The sequence below is a fragment of the Marasmius oreades genome, chromosome 9, assembly GCF_018924745.1.
Source record: "Marasmius oreades isolate 03SP1 chromosome 9, whole genome shotgun sequence".
In the NCBI taxonomy this organism is placed as follows: Eukaryota; Fungi; Basidiomycota; class Agaricomycetes; order Agaricales; family Marasmiaceae; genus Marasmius; species Marasmius oreades.
The window spans coordinates 2,371,722-2,387,481 of NC_057331.1; the positions used below are offsets into that span (position 1 = coordinate 2,371,722).

The window sequence follows — 15,760 nt, forward strand, 5'->3', positions numbered from 1 at the left end:
CATGCAGGACACGCGCTCTCACTGTCAGTCACGGTTGCGGCGTTGTCCTTTACCACCCCAGTCATGTCCATTGTTACAATCAGGGTAGGCTTTACCTCCCTTCCTTACAGAGCTTCGTAACTCATATACGCCCATTCCAAGAATGTCGAATTCATCAACAATCCAGCTCGCTTCATCGACCCATATCGGTTTCGCGTCACCTTTGAATGTATCGCGCCTCTTCCTGATGGTGCTCGTCCTTCGATTACGCGTCTTTTCAGTGCTAATTTTATACCTAGACGTTGAATGGAAATTAATATACGTCTCTTCCCCTGGCAACGAAGATCTTGACCAAGAACTCGACGATTGGCTCGTAGGACCAGTACCAGTCGGCGTGAACGTCTTCGAATTCGAGGTCGACCCGCCGGATCCTCAAAAAGTCCCTGCAGAAGACATTCTGGGAGTGGCGGCGCTCATTTTAACAGGAAGTTACAACGACCAAGAGTTCGTCCGAGTAGGGTACTACCAAAATACGGAGTATGATAACGAGGAAATGAAGGCAGAGCCTCCGTCAAAAGTGGTCGTAGAGAATTTGGTTAGAGATATAAATGCGAAGCCGAGGGTGACGAGATTCCAGATAAAGTGGTGTGTTGGTGGTTTCTTCTACCTATTGCAATGTTTCTTGAACTGCATTCCATGAACAGGGACGTTATACCTCCGTTACAGTCGAATGGAGCTGCTGCTGCTGCTGCCGCTGCCGCAGGTGCTATAAATTCTGCTGCAGTACCGTCTGCAAATGATTTCCCTGATGGCGAAAATGATTCTATGGCAGTAGACTCGAAAGGACCCCCGTCATAGCATCATACAACCGACCATCTTTACACCTTCATATAATACCTTTCTCTCTCTTTTACGCTGTAAACTCTATATAGTTGTAGAAATGGCACAAAAAGAAAACCATTCCGTTACCGGGACTCGAACTCCGGGCTATCACGCTTGATGTATCCTAATACTATCGACCTTCGTGTATAGGCTTCTTTCTTCGTGTCATGTCTCGTCAGATTTCCTCGTTCATTCTCCTATTTATGCTTGTGTCGGGAAGGAACAGCGGTCTAAATTCAACTTCACATGAATCAAATCCGATGGCATTGTTCACTGGCAGGCCGACACCTGAATTTCTGACTCTCCGATCTTGTTCTATGTTTTGACATCCTTTCAGAAAGATCCCAAATACAATGGAGGTTTCATGTAGACATCAGCGGTGTGTAGCTCTTCATTTATCGCGAATGTGGCTGGCCTACTGAGGGACCGACCAAGGTGAAACCCGGTTTAGGACTGTACAACTACAGTCTCAACAGATGTCATGCTCGTAGCATCCCCGGTCAAGTCCTTTGATCCCAAAATGTATCGATCTTACTTGACTTCAAGCTGATCTTAAAAGCAATATCTTCGTCGCCCTCTTTTTTTTCAAGACGTATTGTCGACACCCGTCCCCCAAGTTCAACTCCGGTCGACAACATGGCGACGCTCTCTCAGATTGTCCAGTGCAATGTAGTGCCGCACCGTTGAAAGTTTCGGACGTTCTCCACCCTCCAGGTGATGTTCCTCTCTTCGCGTGCAAATTCCATGTGCTCGTGTACCTACGTAAACCAGCCTAAATTGACTGTTGTAGGCATCTCATTAGTGGGGAAACAGAAAAGCGAGAAGACTATCGACCAAGTTGCGGTGCCTCAGAGCAGCTCAGGATAACACCGACACTCAAACTGAGTTAAAGAGCAGTGCTGTCACTCAGTACTCAACCTTGATGTAAATTCGTTACTCGCTTGTATAACTCATGACACTCAAACTCACGCCATCAGCATTAAGCCCTTTTTAGTACTCCATAAGGTTCGAGTTAGCATCAAAGCGCTGTACTCCTAGGGACAAAGGCCTTGCTTCACAATTGTTTCTCAATACCAACAAACACAGCCTGTTGTCCATGCATCCGCCCGAGAAGTTTCTGTCCTCAGCAAAGTGCTGAATTCCTACGTACGGAAGATCGTCGTTACGGGCGCCGACTTTATTGTTGTAAGTACATACTATGTAGACCTCCCATCAGTCCTTTCTAGGTATAGGGATCTCTAAACCTATAACTCTTCAAAATACTATTGTCTCGAATTGGGGAGAAGAAACTTCTCGAAGGTCTGTGTTGGTAACTCAAACCTTGAGCTTTGACCTGCTTCCACATTCGTCTAACCGTATCGAGTATAAAAACCCCCAATAACCCCACACCTCTCTTACACCGAACCATCACCCACTAAAGCTCCTCGTCGTCTAATCATCCAATACTAACATGCGTTCCACCTCTCTCGCCACCGTCCTCCTCCTCATCGGCCTGCAAGAGGTCAACGCAGGACCTATCGCCTACGGCATCTGTCAAACTGGTAAGTACCCCGCTGCAGCATGTTCCATATCTCAAGGATATTCTCATCACTGACATTGTCATCAACAACAGGCTGTAACGTCGTCGCTGTCGCTTGTTATGCCGCCGCTGGGTTTACCTTTGCAACTGTCGCTGCTCCAGCCGCTCCAGCCGCTTTAATCGGTTGTAATTCAGCATTGGGAACTTGTTCTGCAGCTTGCGCTGCCACTGCATTGATTGCGCCAATTCCTTGAGGTAATGCACTCTGCCGTTCTACACCTTTCAACTTCGGTAAACTAAGGTCTACTTATATGTGGAGCTCCTTGCTCACTGATGATCATCATCCCAGAAGAACTTCTTTGGGACCTAGATGAAGTTGTTCTTCTCGGAGGGTCCCACTCGATGGCCCGGATTAATCTGTACATATTGTCGGAACTTATCGAAGTAATAATTTTGTAGCATTGTCACGGTGTTCTAGTTTAATTAAAGTTCCACTTTTTTGTAAGTACTTCAGCTTCGTGGCTTGAGCACCGTGGTCGAGTACTGTCGTCCTTCAGCATCCTACCTCGATCGGGGGCCCAGAGAAGGATTTAAATCCTTTTAATTCGTAAATTTACATCATGTAATAATAATCCAATAATAATATCCGACGGCGGTCCAAGCATGCCCGGAGTTAAGCACTAAGCGCCAACTCAGACCACGTGGTGACTCCCAGCTACGTCATACTTATATCGCGTCACTTTCAACTAAACCATCACCTCACTGCACAACTTCTAGTAAAAGAAAGGACAATATGTCGATGGGATCCGGTCTGTACTCAGCCTCAAGCGGGAGTTTCCTCTACAGTCTTCACAGTCTTGGATACTAACTACTTCTCAATCATTTCCCGCGTCTATCTACGTATACAGTGACTGATGCTAAATTCCCTGGGCAACATGATACCGGAATTCCTCCATCTCCTACGCTTGAGAATCCCGGTCAGGCAAGTACTCAAGCTATCTCAAGGAGGTCAAATGGCTATTCACACATTATTCTGACCCGTCATATCTAGGTATACCCCCAATCAGATCCAAGCAAATCGTCCGACAGTAAGTTTCCGAATTCCCCTCTCTTTAAAGTCACTCACGATATGGGGGGAAAAGCCAATTTATCCGTTCCGGGTGGTAGCGCACTGGAAGGCTCTCGAAAAAGCCCCCAAAGCCTCCTCGGAAATCCGTTCCTCATGCGAGACGCGCTTCAAAAGCTCGACAGCGCTTTAGGAAATATCATCCAGATTATAGAAGAAGAAGAAGGGTACCAAGGAGGTACACCAAAAGAGGAAGGACTCATTTTGAAATTTCGACATTGGCGGAGTGAGCTGGATGAAATTCGTACTGGGACTAAGACCCCGGACCAGTTGTCCAGAGTGAGACCTAAACAGGAAGGAGGAATGTTTACGGACTAGTCTGTGTACATTGTTCATTTGACTACCCAAGCTAACCGTCGAATATGACGACGGTATCCATATGGTAAATGTATAGTAAAAGAATAACCGTTGTCCCGCATAGAGAAGAAAACAGAGAAGAAAGCAACCAAAAGCCCAAGTCCCCAACGCACAACCGACGCTATGGATATCCTATTCCTTTCCCAAGAGAATGTCCCTCCGTAAATTCTGTCGGCCTGAGATGGACGCCCCCGCGTAATATGTATATATAATTGCATCCCAATCAGAAAATTCAGTCCGAGATCAAGCTATGTCTCGACGCCCCCCTAACGAACGCTTTACCCCGATGAGCAATCGGCGGCGGCCGAAACATCGACGTTTTCGGCGTACAGAAAATTCCAAACCGCTGTTTCATCGGTCGTCGAGCCTGTAGAGAAAGAGCGACGTCGGGGAAAAACTCGATGATGTCCAAGGGTTTAGCCTTCCGTCGTGGAGCTAGCAGGGACAATGATGATATTCCTTCTGATGTCGGGAAGGCACTCGGGGCTGTTTACGCACATTTCAAAAAAAAAAAAGTTGCGGGTTTTGGTCAGTTGAGTATAGACGCCTTAGCAGCACAAAAATAAAAACAAGGCACCGGAGCATGTTGATTACACGTGCCAGAAGAAGTTGAAAAAAAAAAAATGAGGATTGGACACTTACGCGGCATCGACTCCGTCGAGGGAGTGTCTTGCTTGGCCGTAGCGTCAAAGGCAGTGTTGACCCTGCCACTACTGGGCTTGCGCGGGGCGCCGAAGGAGGATGCGTAAAAGGTCCGGTATGACCCTCCCCACTTGAAATCCTCCGATAAGTGGAATACAAGGACACCCCACCGCCCTGTAGGACAAAATCAAAAGGGGTTCGACTTTTAGCGAAAGGAAAAAAAGAAAATGTGAGAAGATCTCAGATACCTACTTCGAAGAGAGACGTCGAAGCAAGACCCCCGAATTTTTAGATCCTTTAAAACAAGGAAATACAAACGCTTATGGGGATGAAAATGAACCGGGCAAGGCGAGTATCTCCATAGATGTATTCTAGCTTTCGTAAGAGTGCTCTGAGCGACCTGGAAAAGAAATTATTGAAATGATAAGCTTTGATTTAGTCTTTTTTTTCTCAGAGGGGTCAGGTGAGGAAAAAATAAAGGAAGGAACAAACCTCGACAAGGGAAATGATCTGGAGCGATTGTGAAGGAGTGTCAGGTTATTGCTTGCTCTGAAATAATGAATCCCCTTACCTCGGCTCCACGAGTGCTGATTTCTCTGTCGGTAGCTGTTTGGAATAGCTGATGAAGCTCTCTTAGTGCATTTAAGAGATCATCCAGTCGTCTAAGTCTAGAAGAAAGGGACGAGATATCCGGAAGAGAGGAAGAAGAAGAAGGAGTGGCCTGTAACAGTGGCGACTTCCATTGAAAGGTAGACATAACAGGGTCCTTCTCTACTGCCTCTCTAAAAACGCTTGATGGGACGGAGGAAGCATTGTCGCTCCGAGGTATAAGGGAGGCAGGACTGTGGAGGCAAGCCATTTGGGATGATGACTGTAGATGATCAAGAGAGAGTGAATGGGTGGTAGACTGTGCCGCGGCACCGCTTTGTATCCTGGACAGTAAACTTTAGTTGACTTTCGGCAACTGCCGGAGCACTGTCAGATCTGCCAAATATAGAAAGCGGGCCCCAGTCCTTTGTTGGTCCATTGCAACGGTTTCCAACACCGCACTTTCTGAACTACACGCTTTTGGGCTCCGTGCCACTGGAGCGCAAGTATAAAGCAAATATGTTGCTTTCCTGTCATCCATGGTGACAAACTTCACTAACTGATGTTGACTCGACAGGGCCCAGGGTGTTCGACATCATGATTGTTCCAGAACTTTCACCAACCCGGTTTTGGAGAGGACGTGAGTCCCTCGTATACCGTCCATCGTGTCAATTAGGTGACCATTTATAATTGATCTGTTAGCCACGTAAGATACGTTGGACGTTAAAACTTGCGTCAATTTAGTCCTAACTTACCTTAGGACATCACGGACCCTTGTGAGTTTTTATTTTCTATGGGTTCCCGACAAAAAATTATTCCCGGCGCAATTTAGAACAGAGGCACTGGTGTATAAAGACTCCCATTGTTGTCGGCTTGAAGGGACTCAGTTCTGCGGCCAGCTCACAGGTTTTTCATCGGTGAGTCTCAAAATGGTCCGCCCCCTGGGCCACTTCGGAATGACTTAACTATAGATGATTCTTCCCCCATAATATCACGAACATTCCGTCAAAGATGGTGTCAATTTAGATCACCAATTAAACCGCTCGATACTCCAGAGAGCACCGTCAACAGGTGTTTCAAGATCCCCGATGGACCCGGGACTCAAGTACTCACCCCCGCAAGCACTGGTACTAGGTCAATTTCATTTCCGATTTCCCAGGTATTTACTACCAGTTTGGCGGTCGTTACAGTTATTCCAAGTTCCAGCAATGAATTCTGCCAACAGTGTAAGAAATCCGTCCCCCCGATCAAACGTCTGGCAGCCTGTCGTGGTGGGAGAAACTGTAAGGAAGGTATTAGCTCCCCTGGTCCTGTCACGGTCCTAGAGCAGTGGTCGTGGCTAACATAGTAACCTATGGGCGAGGCGGGCACCTCCCCTCGCTACATGAAGCGACCGGCGATGGTTGGGGATTATGAAAAGCTCAGTTTGGACCTCAAGTCAGTGAGGCGCTGCCTGATGATCAAGGGGAGGTGACAGCATGCGGTATCGGCACTTGGACTACAGGCCTTTTGTTTTTCTTGAGTCACCCCGAACACTAGTACTGTACCAGATATCACCCTCAGCCGTGTTCCGAGGGGCGGAAAGGTGGAAGGGCGGCGGGGGTTCTAATAACCATCGACATACTAGTAGGTATAGTTAAAAAAGCCTTAAATGCAATACCAATAATATGATCTTATCAGTAAACCACCCCACTCATTCAAAGCCGCATTCGCAATAAAACGAGCCATATCCCTCCTTGAAATCGTCCAACCTCCCGGTTCCCCGTCACCCACTCTATACGCGGCTTAGCATTAGCATTCTTCCCCTTCGCCTTTTCAGCCTGACACTCCCCATCCGTCGAAAATGCGGGTCTAACCACCAAGACATTTTTCAACGTCCCTGGTAGGCAACCCGTCGAAGACCAGCTCGAGGGTGGAATCTTCTCACCCGATTCCCCCTCCTCATTCGTATTCCATGTCCACCCAGTACAGTGATTGATATTCCGCTCGACACCGACCTTGTCTTTATGAGGGGTGAGCGAGCAACCATCCGTAGAGAGGTTTGAGACTAGGAGATGAAGAGAGTCGTGTGAGGCTTTGCTGAGACTTGTTGAAGAAACAATAATGATCTTTTATCGAGGTTAGATTGTCGTGAGTGTATTCATAAGTGACGAGGTCTGCTGGTTTGATGACGGCACCTTCGAGTGCTAAGTAAAATTTCGGGTGTTCCAGCTGAAAAGAATATGCAAAAGATAGTCAATATTCTGATACGATTGTAAAGAACGAGAGATCGGCGTTGTCGTGCTTTTCAACTTCTTTCAGCAGTTCTTTACGTGGGATTTCTCAAGTGCGTTGCCTTCGACGACGAAACCCTTTCCCGAAGTGGCGTACTAGCTGCTGATGCGTTCGTCTGGTTTTGAGCGAAGCAGGAATGTTACCGTGCATCCAGTATTCAACTAAAATCCGAAACGAAGTTAAATGATCTCTTGAGCCGAACCTATGTAGTACGCGGAGAGCAGAAAAGTGACCAAGGGTATGGCGATCCACTAAAAGTTAAAACGTTCATCGTGCTGTGTTCTTGTTTGAGGAGGCCAATGAGTTTGTTGTGGGAGTAGGAGACTTTTGCCGATATTGCTTTCATACGAGAGATCAAGAAACATTCGAAAAGAGACACGAGGAATTCTTTTCACGAAAATGAATGGGATGGTGACATTGGACCTTTCGAACTTGCAAGTGAACCCAAGTTCCTTCCTTCTTTGACTGCGTGCCTTGAATTCGGCACGTGCCAATCAAACGATTTGCAATCGAAGTTCCTCACTGGATCCTATATGTAATGTAAATGTAATGGGTTGTTTTCACCTATCGGCACTAATCGAAACGCGCCTGAAAACACGGATAACACGCCATGCAAACGTGAGTTCAAAAGAATTCACGCGTCAAAGAAAAACCATAAGTGCCATTAACCTGACTAGTCCTCATGTAACTCACCGATGTCAACCTCATGAAGCGGTCGATGAAGATCACTAGGGTATTCCTTTGAGACCGTCACAGCGTTGTGCGGCTAGATTCGTTTTCATTAGCTCGAGCAAGAAGCGAGGCGAAAGCGTCGAAAACGCTCACACAAATCAATTTCTGAACTCGTCGCCCTGAAGGAATCTCAGCGAAGATGGAACCACAGAAAAACGAACCTCCCTTTTGGCAAACAGCGACAGGACCAGGAAAGTTCCCTCGGCAAGCGTGACGCCGATACGAGTAAAGCCATCAAGAGGCATCCCAATCTCGACCGACGACATCACAAGTAAATGCCAGCACTGACGCTCTCTAGAATCAACCCCTCCCTCCCCTACTCGTCATACCTGACGAGCGCCTGCATCGACAGGCGGATGTAAGCATAAGTATTATACCATCCGACCACTTACATTGTCTGCTCAGATGCCAACAGCCGTCAAAAACGTGGTTTGGAAGCCACGGACCAGCGGGGGGATCTCTTTCCGTCGCTGGGGCTTTCGGTGAGGTAACTGAACACGTAGTTAGGTAGTTAAAACACTCCTCAGTAGCCTATGTGCATCTTGGGCTCCACGGCCCCCCGCACAATAAAATGATAACAAAAAAAAAAAAAAAAAAGCCATCAAGAGAAATTACCGTGTTGACTCGGATATGGGGCCTGTTAGTGGCAGATGCTTATAGGAGACTTGAAAGTCGAAAGACCGTGAATAACAGCGAGGGATAGGTTTGGCTGTTGGGAAGGGCTAGAGATGAAAATGAGTGCGAATGAGAAGAAAGATGACCGAAAATGGTCGACTCGCTGTGATCGTCACGGCGGTTGATGTCGATTAAAACCATTCAAGACCGGAGACTTTAGGCGAGCTGTTGGTACGCAGCAAAGGTGTCAATATTCGGAGGGTAAACCCGCCGAAGGGGGAAGATTTGACGCTTTAGAACAAGTTAGACAGTCTGGTACGCGGGCTTCTGGTTAACGATGATAATCGCTGACAGGTTCCTTACAGTAAAATACAGATGAATTTAGACTAACATACTTTCAGGAGGCCCAAGATAACTAGATTTCATACCACCGGTATCTACACAAAACCGAATGTCAGTGGGTCCACACATGCCCAACATACAACTTTTACTCACCAATAACAATCTTCTGAACAATAACGGCGGGTTCAATCATGAAAAGCTATCATTGAGCCAGTTGATGAGCGCAGGTCGGAAACAGCGAACCAGAATGGGTGTGTCACCTTCAAAGTGTGCTTTCCGGCGCTGACACCACTCCAAGTCAAGTTGGCGGTAACAATCGAATTGGCCACAAATCCGTCGGGGCCGTCCCACCCTGCTGGCTCCGCTCCAGGGTCTCCAAAGGGCATGTAATACGAAGACTGTATGGCCTTGTCGTCAAGTTGCATGGCGAATGCAAGCGGGCGATCTGGACCATTGGCATTCAACGAGGGCGATATGAAAGTTACGACAGTCATATTGGTTGGGTTGAAGTTGTAAAGGTCGTATTCACTTCAATCAAGATGGTCAGAGTATATTTAGGCAAACGAAGGGATAACATACACCCAAGGCCCAGTTCCAGCAGTGAAATTCACCTCTGATCCTCCACGCGGCCAAGGCGTAATTCCAGATACCGTGCGTCCAATTCCAGGTAAATTGTGCCATAAAAGCCCATCTACTGACGTGTTCCGAGCCGTATGGGCAGCCTCAATGGAAATGAGGCCACCACCTTCCACGAAGCCTAAAAAAACAACGAGATTCCAGAACATGCTCGTGTCCATGTAAAGTACCAAAGCACCGACCTTTGAAGGTTGATGGTAAGGTGCTCCTCGTGTTTATCGCAGTGAAAGTGAGCTGAACAACCGAATCTTTAGCGGTAAACTTGATCAAGGCCGCATTCGGCCCCGTCTTAAGTTTACTCCAATCTGCTACCGACACGAAGATTCGCTTTTCGGTATTGTCAAGGGATATGGAGCCTGAAGTATCGGAAATCTTGAGCCAGGTGACATTAGCGGACACCGTGAAATCAAACGGAGTCGGGCCACCGGCGCCAACGTCGACATAGCGGTCTTGAATAGGGTCGAACGCATCTAATGACATGGATGGTGGTGGGCAATTGTATCCATCACTGCATTGGAACTTGTTGTCTCCAGGCCTGAAGCAAGTTGAGGTTAACGCAACTTCCAGAAATTCTACATTGGGTCATGTACCATGCGCCAAAGGACCCTTCTGGCGAGATCCTCATGACCCCTGCAAGGGCTTCTTTTCTCTTCTGGACTTTCGTAATCTGCGGCATCCTAAACGGTGTTCAGTTCCTGAGTCGGTACCAACTGGAGTCACTTTCATACGTACACGTTGGTCATCGGTTGTTGGAAGTATACGTATCCCAGGTCTGTATCTAAGATGAGCGAGTTGGAAGTGTAGATGAAGCAAGATATGACTCACGCGTCTGGTCCATCATGCTAAAGATGTTAATTAGCGCATAGCCAGATTCAAGGGAGAGAAACGCACTGATCCCATTTTCCTGGGGTCAGGCCAAGAATGAGTCGGGTACACGGTAGAAACCTGGAGAGCTTACCATCGAGCATCGTATGATACTGAGTCTCGAGGTCGAAATCCTTCTCAAAGAGCTCCTCGACTTGGTCACCTAACGCGTTGGCGCTTAATCTGGCTTGAGATGCTCGTAAGTTGTTCATGCCCGCATAGATGTACAGTTTTCCAAAATTGCTGCTTGCCAACACCGGATGGTGTACGAGTTGGAAAAATGAGGGTTGTGTCTCGGAGGGCAGTTTGTTGTAGAATGCTGTTGATGCATCAACAAGCTTGTCCCATGCATCGATGACACTCTCCGCCCTGTCACGAAAAAAAAACCGTGAACAAAGTAAGACAGGTTTGTTTGGTCGAAACTCGAGTCGAGCACCGCAAACGAAGCTTACTCTCGATAGTTGACCAAGCTATATGTTGTCGAGTTGAGTAACTCAGGTTTCCTCCTCGCATTGAACCTGGTCAAGTTCCCTACGATTTCTGTTATTGATTCTGCACTAGTGCTGTCGATATTGAATTCTCGTTGGGCCCAAGATGTAACAAAGCTGTGGACATTATCTGGGTTCCATCTCGAGGAATTCCATCCCAACGTCAGGAAGAACTCGGTTTCTCGTTCGTAAGGTTTGAGATCACCGACGTTAAGAACCCAAACGCGGGTAGCGTTACGGTCAACAGCGAGGGACATCTGTTCGTAGATCTATAAAACCCCTTAACTTCAATGTGGGGTTGCGGAGTATAGACCGACGATTCTTACCTTCGGTATTTGACTGCTCTAATGATTGGTGCATCAGCCCGGAAACCGAGCATTCAATCGACCGCAACTCACGGTTATCCATTTATAATTCCTTGGAGGACCGACGAAATCCACCTGTAGTAGAGCGAAACTATTACTAACCAGGTTCAGTTAGCGGCGTACGGAATGCCATACATGATAATAAACACCAGCACCACCAGACCGAGTACGTTCGTCTAATGTGGGATAACGATGAACGTTTCCCCAACTATAAATATTTCTTCAGCACTTCAGTGATGAAAGTGCGGATTTGTACAACTCAACTTGTCATCGGGCCATAACTAGATTGCAAAGCTCGGTCAGTTCAATGCAGGGTAAGGAGAAACCGACACGTACTAGAGTAACATAATCATCCACTCTCAAGCCCCCGATATAATACCCCTCCACTTCTGTATCTAAGTGCACACGGTGACATGACGTGAGCCTCATTCGAGAAATAGTCAGAGTAAGGAAGCCTTACAAAGGACCCAAACCTGTGGAATAGTAGATATGTTGGTCCCGTTGAAGACGTCGGTGAGCAGTTGTTTTTGGTCTGCCATGATTCCTTCTAAGAATGCGATATTTTGGCCTTGTTGTTCAAGAGGCACTATACACGGCAGATTTTCAGAAACGGGGCATGAACGGAACACCCAGGAGAGAAATCTCACAATCGCCAGCCCCTCTCATTCCAATAGTAAAAACTGATTCGTATGGTTTTGCACGTTCTGCCCCTTCCACCCAGTACTTGTAGATATTATCCTTGTTGGTATGATAGTTCCAAGGCCCTGTGCTGAACTTATTAAATTCATTCGGGGTGCTGCGCATGATAGGCTCTTGGTGACTAAAGATTTGACGTTGCGAAAGATTAAACACCGAGGTGAACATGTCGAGGATAACCTTCTCCGTACCTGGTGCCCATCACAACGCCGTAGTAATCCGCAAGAGGTTGATTTTGCGTGTCATCAATAGCAAACGCGCTACAAGTACGAGTTGGTATCAGGGAAGCGTCTCTTTAAGTGGAAGCGCAATCCTGACCTTCCCCACATAGCTGGTGTGGAGGCGTTAGCGAGAGATCAATTGCAGTCAACTGAACAATACGAACCCGGCCAAATGTAGTTCCCTTTCATCCGTAATAGGAGCTCAAATCTAGTCACCGATCCATCAGAACCCTCCACTAGCCAAAAAGACAACTGCTTGTGACCTACAGTTTCCCATAGAATAGGTGATTGAACGGAGAGTTGAAATAAAACGAGCCAGTCCCGTTCGTGAACTTTTCCATCGCCCAGTTTTGTAGAGTAGGTTGCTCGTCGTTCAAGAAAATTCCACGGTACTGTACCGTTGGTGGTCCGTGTGAACACCCAGAGGGTGTCAGAAATAGTTCGTCATGTTTTGTTGTCGGGACGTCTGCCCACCTAGGCGTTGTTCAGGGTTTCGATAAAGAATAGATAGACTTTGTCGTACCAATACCAAGGTGAAACGCCTGGATGAAGAGATTAGGTCCGAACGGGAGGACATGGGGCATACAGAACTTACCAAACTGCTCAGAGAGGTCATACATCCCAAAGATTGTTCCTCTTTTATTTGAACCGATGACGACAAACGCGCTCTCAACACCAGGTAGCGGATTCGAGACTTCCGTTGTAAGGAACGCCTCCCATAATCCCTCGATAGACGACACGTTCAGCTTTGTTGCATTGACTACCTGGTCAATAAGCGAAGACCTGCCAAGGGTGCCGACAATGATCGGTTTGGAAGAATTGGGGACCTGGTCGCTTGAAGTGATGTTTACCAGCTGAGGCATTACTCCAGTAACGCGTTCTATGTCTGCGGCAAAGTCTGACGCGGTGCGGTGAACCCCAGGCCAATCATCCGATGAAAGAAGGATAGGTGCGGAATTGCCATTGCTGACGACGGGGAAACTCGAATCAGATGGTTGAAAGACGACACATGTTGGTTGACCCAATCCTTGCACTTTGAGAACGAAAGCGGCGAATAGAAGGTATGGAAGAAGCCTTGTGGTGGTCCACGCCATGGTCGATGGGGAACTTGGAGGTAGCCGGACTTTGCGAGTTGCTCACTACAGTACAACGTTCCAGGGTACAAAACTCAATACTAGAAGAAATGAGGAGGATCACAAGGCTCACGAGTTGGAGAAATCTCGGTCCTTCTGACTTCAAGGCCGCCGTCAAAGGTTCAGTCATGATCATGCCGAAGACGGATATATAGGAGGCGACATCAAGAAATCAGACATGCATAAGGCGGGAGGAACTGTTCTGGAAGACAATCGTAATCGGCGTAGTTGATCGCTTCCACTTGGGTTGTTGAACACTGGTCAGTGTTTGCCCAGACCGGGACAAAGTGGGACCCACTGAATTTACTCGTGTAGTGCGAGTTCGTCTGGATGTTCACCCTAAACCCATTCTTTGCATGCTTTTGTCTTCAAAAAGCTCCAGGAAAGAAATTCCAATCACCGCTATTATTAGCAGCAATTCTCATGATAGACTTTTTGTGCAAACGTCAGCTCAACCACAGCAATAGCCTCCGAGTCGTACCTGTCCATAAATAAATACACAACGTCTTTCCGGCCGAATAATAGATCAAGACTTGTATCAAGCCAGATCAACCAAGCACAAAGAATGCAATGAAATCAAGGCCGACTTCCATTACTCGCCGTTGCTGAAGGCGAAACTTTCGGTGATGGTCGTTCGGTCAAGGGCTCGTCGTCTCTATCGTCGAGCTCGTCTTCGTCTGCATCGTCATGTATGGGGGTCCATGGGCTGGAAGTTCGTCGTCCTCACTCAACCGTATTCGCCCTTCCGGTCTCCTAAGCGTTTTCAGACTACATCCCGTATTCTGAATTAGCTTTATTATATTCTCGAAAGACGACAAAGACGCACCGATGGGAAACCACAGCAGGAGCAGCATCGGCTCTTCTCCATAAGATGAACAGACTGCACACTGTACAGGTGGTAATCAATGCGACCAGAGCCATACTGCCAGGAGGCTGGGGTTTCGGGGACTCCTTGGGCTGTAAAAATACACTGAATAATGTAGATGCCAACATAAAGTCAACGCACCTCCAGGTGGGATTACAGCCATCTTCCCAAATGATTTGAGTCCTAGCGATCGCGATTATTGTGTAATACTAGCAAGACCGAGTAACTCTAGGGCTTCGAGGGGTTGTCCGTACTGGTGCGAGTGTAGAGAGCGGGACTCAAAAAAAGTCCTCAGATCTCAGACCCTGCCCTCAAGAAAATCTTTATCACGTGGCCTTTCCCTTCAAGGTTTCGATCCCTAAAATCTAGGGCTGCTAAACGTAGCCGTACTCAGTCCTGGGGACGTGGTACGTACGGTAGGGTGCTGGTGCTGGTGTGCCAACCCGTACGAAACCGTACCGTAGACGGGCAATCGACGGGCGTAGTACGGTACATGTGATTTATGACTGTCACAACGGTTCGCGTGTTTCCTCCATGGCCAACACGTCGAATGAAGGTATGTACATTCTTCCGATAAGTACCATATTTATTGGTGCTATATCTCAGGTTCATTTTTTGCTTACAAGTCATCATTAGGTCCACCGCTAGCAACTCAGAGCATTCTGTGGGTAGCGCTTGGTCTTTTAGACTAATGTGGGGTTTATTTAAAGTTCTGGTGTGTTGTCCTACAGAATAGTCGTCGCGTTGAGCTGAAAAATCTCGACTCTGTTTCAGCTGTACATAAATATCCAAATTTCAATCTTTGTCCCACGTCGATACGGTTTCTGTGGATTCAAGGAGTCTCATAACTGTGGAAGATAGACTCAAGTTCCCGTCATTCAATGTCCAGAATATGCTGCGTGCATTTGGCCTGTCTAATGACGTCGCCCATGATTATTCAAGGTATGCAAGTTATTCTTTCACTTCGCGTCGTATGTACAGGTCTTGTACTATGTTTGGTTTGCCCGCCCCCCCTATCCCAACTATTGAGATATTGACATTGCCTACTTCAAATACAGGGATACCACAAAGGACCGGAGAGTTCCGTTTGCAAAGGGCGACAGTGGCCTTTCCAGAAAACAGAAAAACACTGATTTGGCACAGTCAAATTAATTCGCAACACTACATTACAAAGCTTGTTCGTCATGAAAGTCGCTCCTGTCTCTTCATATTCCAGGTACGCGCTGTGAAATGTAGTACTTTATTCCCAATGAATTGTTCGTTTGACAGCCAGAACAAAAAATTAAAAGCAGCGTTGTCGCTGAATGTCCTAGAAGGCATCACATGAGTAGTCGGACTCAAGGAGAATGAGTTGAATTTGACGCCGTTTGGACTGTAGCGCGTGTACAAGGCTGCTGGAAGGCTCTACGACGCCCGCGACCCTGCGAAGTATCGGC

The 15,760-nt window shown here is 47.3% G+C and overlaps 4 protein-coding genes across 4 annotated transcripts; 2 read left to right on the forward strand and 2 right to left on the reverse strand.

Moving 5' to 3' along the window:
• Positions 1-3: 3 nt before the first annotated feature.
• E1B28_013667 (uncharacterized protein) lies at positions 4-1,000 on the forward strand. Its single transcript, XM_043158837.1, has 4 exons — positions 4-84; positions 142-208; positions 279-624; positions 684-1,000. Exons 1-4 carry the CDS (start codon positions 64-66, stop codon positions 835-837), a joined length of 588 nt encoding a protein of 195 aa, XP_043004192.1. The 5' UTR covers positions 4-63; the 3' UTR covers positions 838-1,000.
• A 1,262-nt stretch (positions 1,001-2,262) lies between these two features.
• E1B28_013668 (uncharacterized protein) lies at positions 2,263-2,875 on the forward strand. Its single transcript, XM_043158838.1, has 3 exons — positions 2,263-2,402; positions 2,474-2,635; positions 2,700-2,875. The coding sequence occupies exons 1-2, from the start codon at positions 2,312-2,314 to the stop codon at positions 2,632-2,634; spliced, it is 252 nt and encodes an 83-aa protein (XP_043004193.1). The 5' UTR covers positions 2,263-2,311; the 3' UTR covers position 2,635; positions 2,700-2,875.
• A 1,220-nt stretch (positions 2,876-4,095) lies between these two features.
• On the reverse strand, positions 4,096-5,411 carry E1B28_013669 (uncharacterized protein; the record flags this gene model as incomplete). The annotated part of the gene is made up of 5 exons (XM_043158839.1): positions 5,077-5,411; positions 4,998-5,015; positions 4,758-4,905; positions 4,506-4,679; positions 4,096-4,349 (listed from the first exon to the last, which is right to left on the reverse strand). The coding sequence occupies exons 1-5, from the start codon at positions 5,362-5,364 to the stop codon at positions 4,096-4,098; spliced, it is 882 nt and encodes a 293-aa protein (XP_043004194.1). The 5' UTR covers positions 5,365-5,411.
• A 3,684-nt stretch (positions 5,412-9,095) lies between these two features.
• Positions 9,096-14,810, reverse strand: E1B28_013670 (uncharacterized protein; the record flags this gene model as incomplete). The annotated part of the gene is made up of 30 exons (XM_043158840.1): positions 14,740-14,810; positions 14,466-14,689; positions 14,286-14,416; positions 13,941-14,227; positions 13,758-13,890; positions 13,533-13,700; positions 12,922-13,465; positions 12,850-12,868; positions 12,594-12,800; positions 12,491-12,534; positions 12,424-12,436; positions 12,297-12,365; positions 12,057-12,229; positions 11,870-11,995; positions 11,746-11,804; positions 11,674-11,690; positions 11,545-11,617; positions 11,443-11,484; positions 11,371-11,388; positions 11,009-11,313; positions 10,651-10,925; positions 10,584-10,596; positions 10,518-10,534; positions 10,425-10,464; positions 10,283-10,369; positions 9,875-10,227; positions 9,636-9,813; positions 9,317-9,584; positions 9,210-9,255; positions 9,096-9,151 (listed from the first exon to the last, which is right to left on the reverse strand). Exons 7-30 carry the CDS (start codon positions 13,418-13,420, stop codon positions 9,096-9,098), a joined length of 2,997 nt encoding a protein of 998 aa, XP_043004195.1. The 5' UTR covers positions 13,421-13,465; positions 13,533-13,700; positions 13,758-13,890; positions 13,941-14,227; positions 14,286-14,416; positions 14,466-14,689; positions 14,740-14,810.
• Between the last annotated feature and the right edge of the window lie 950 nt (positions 14,811-15,760).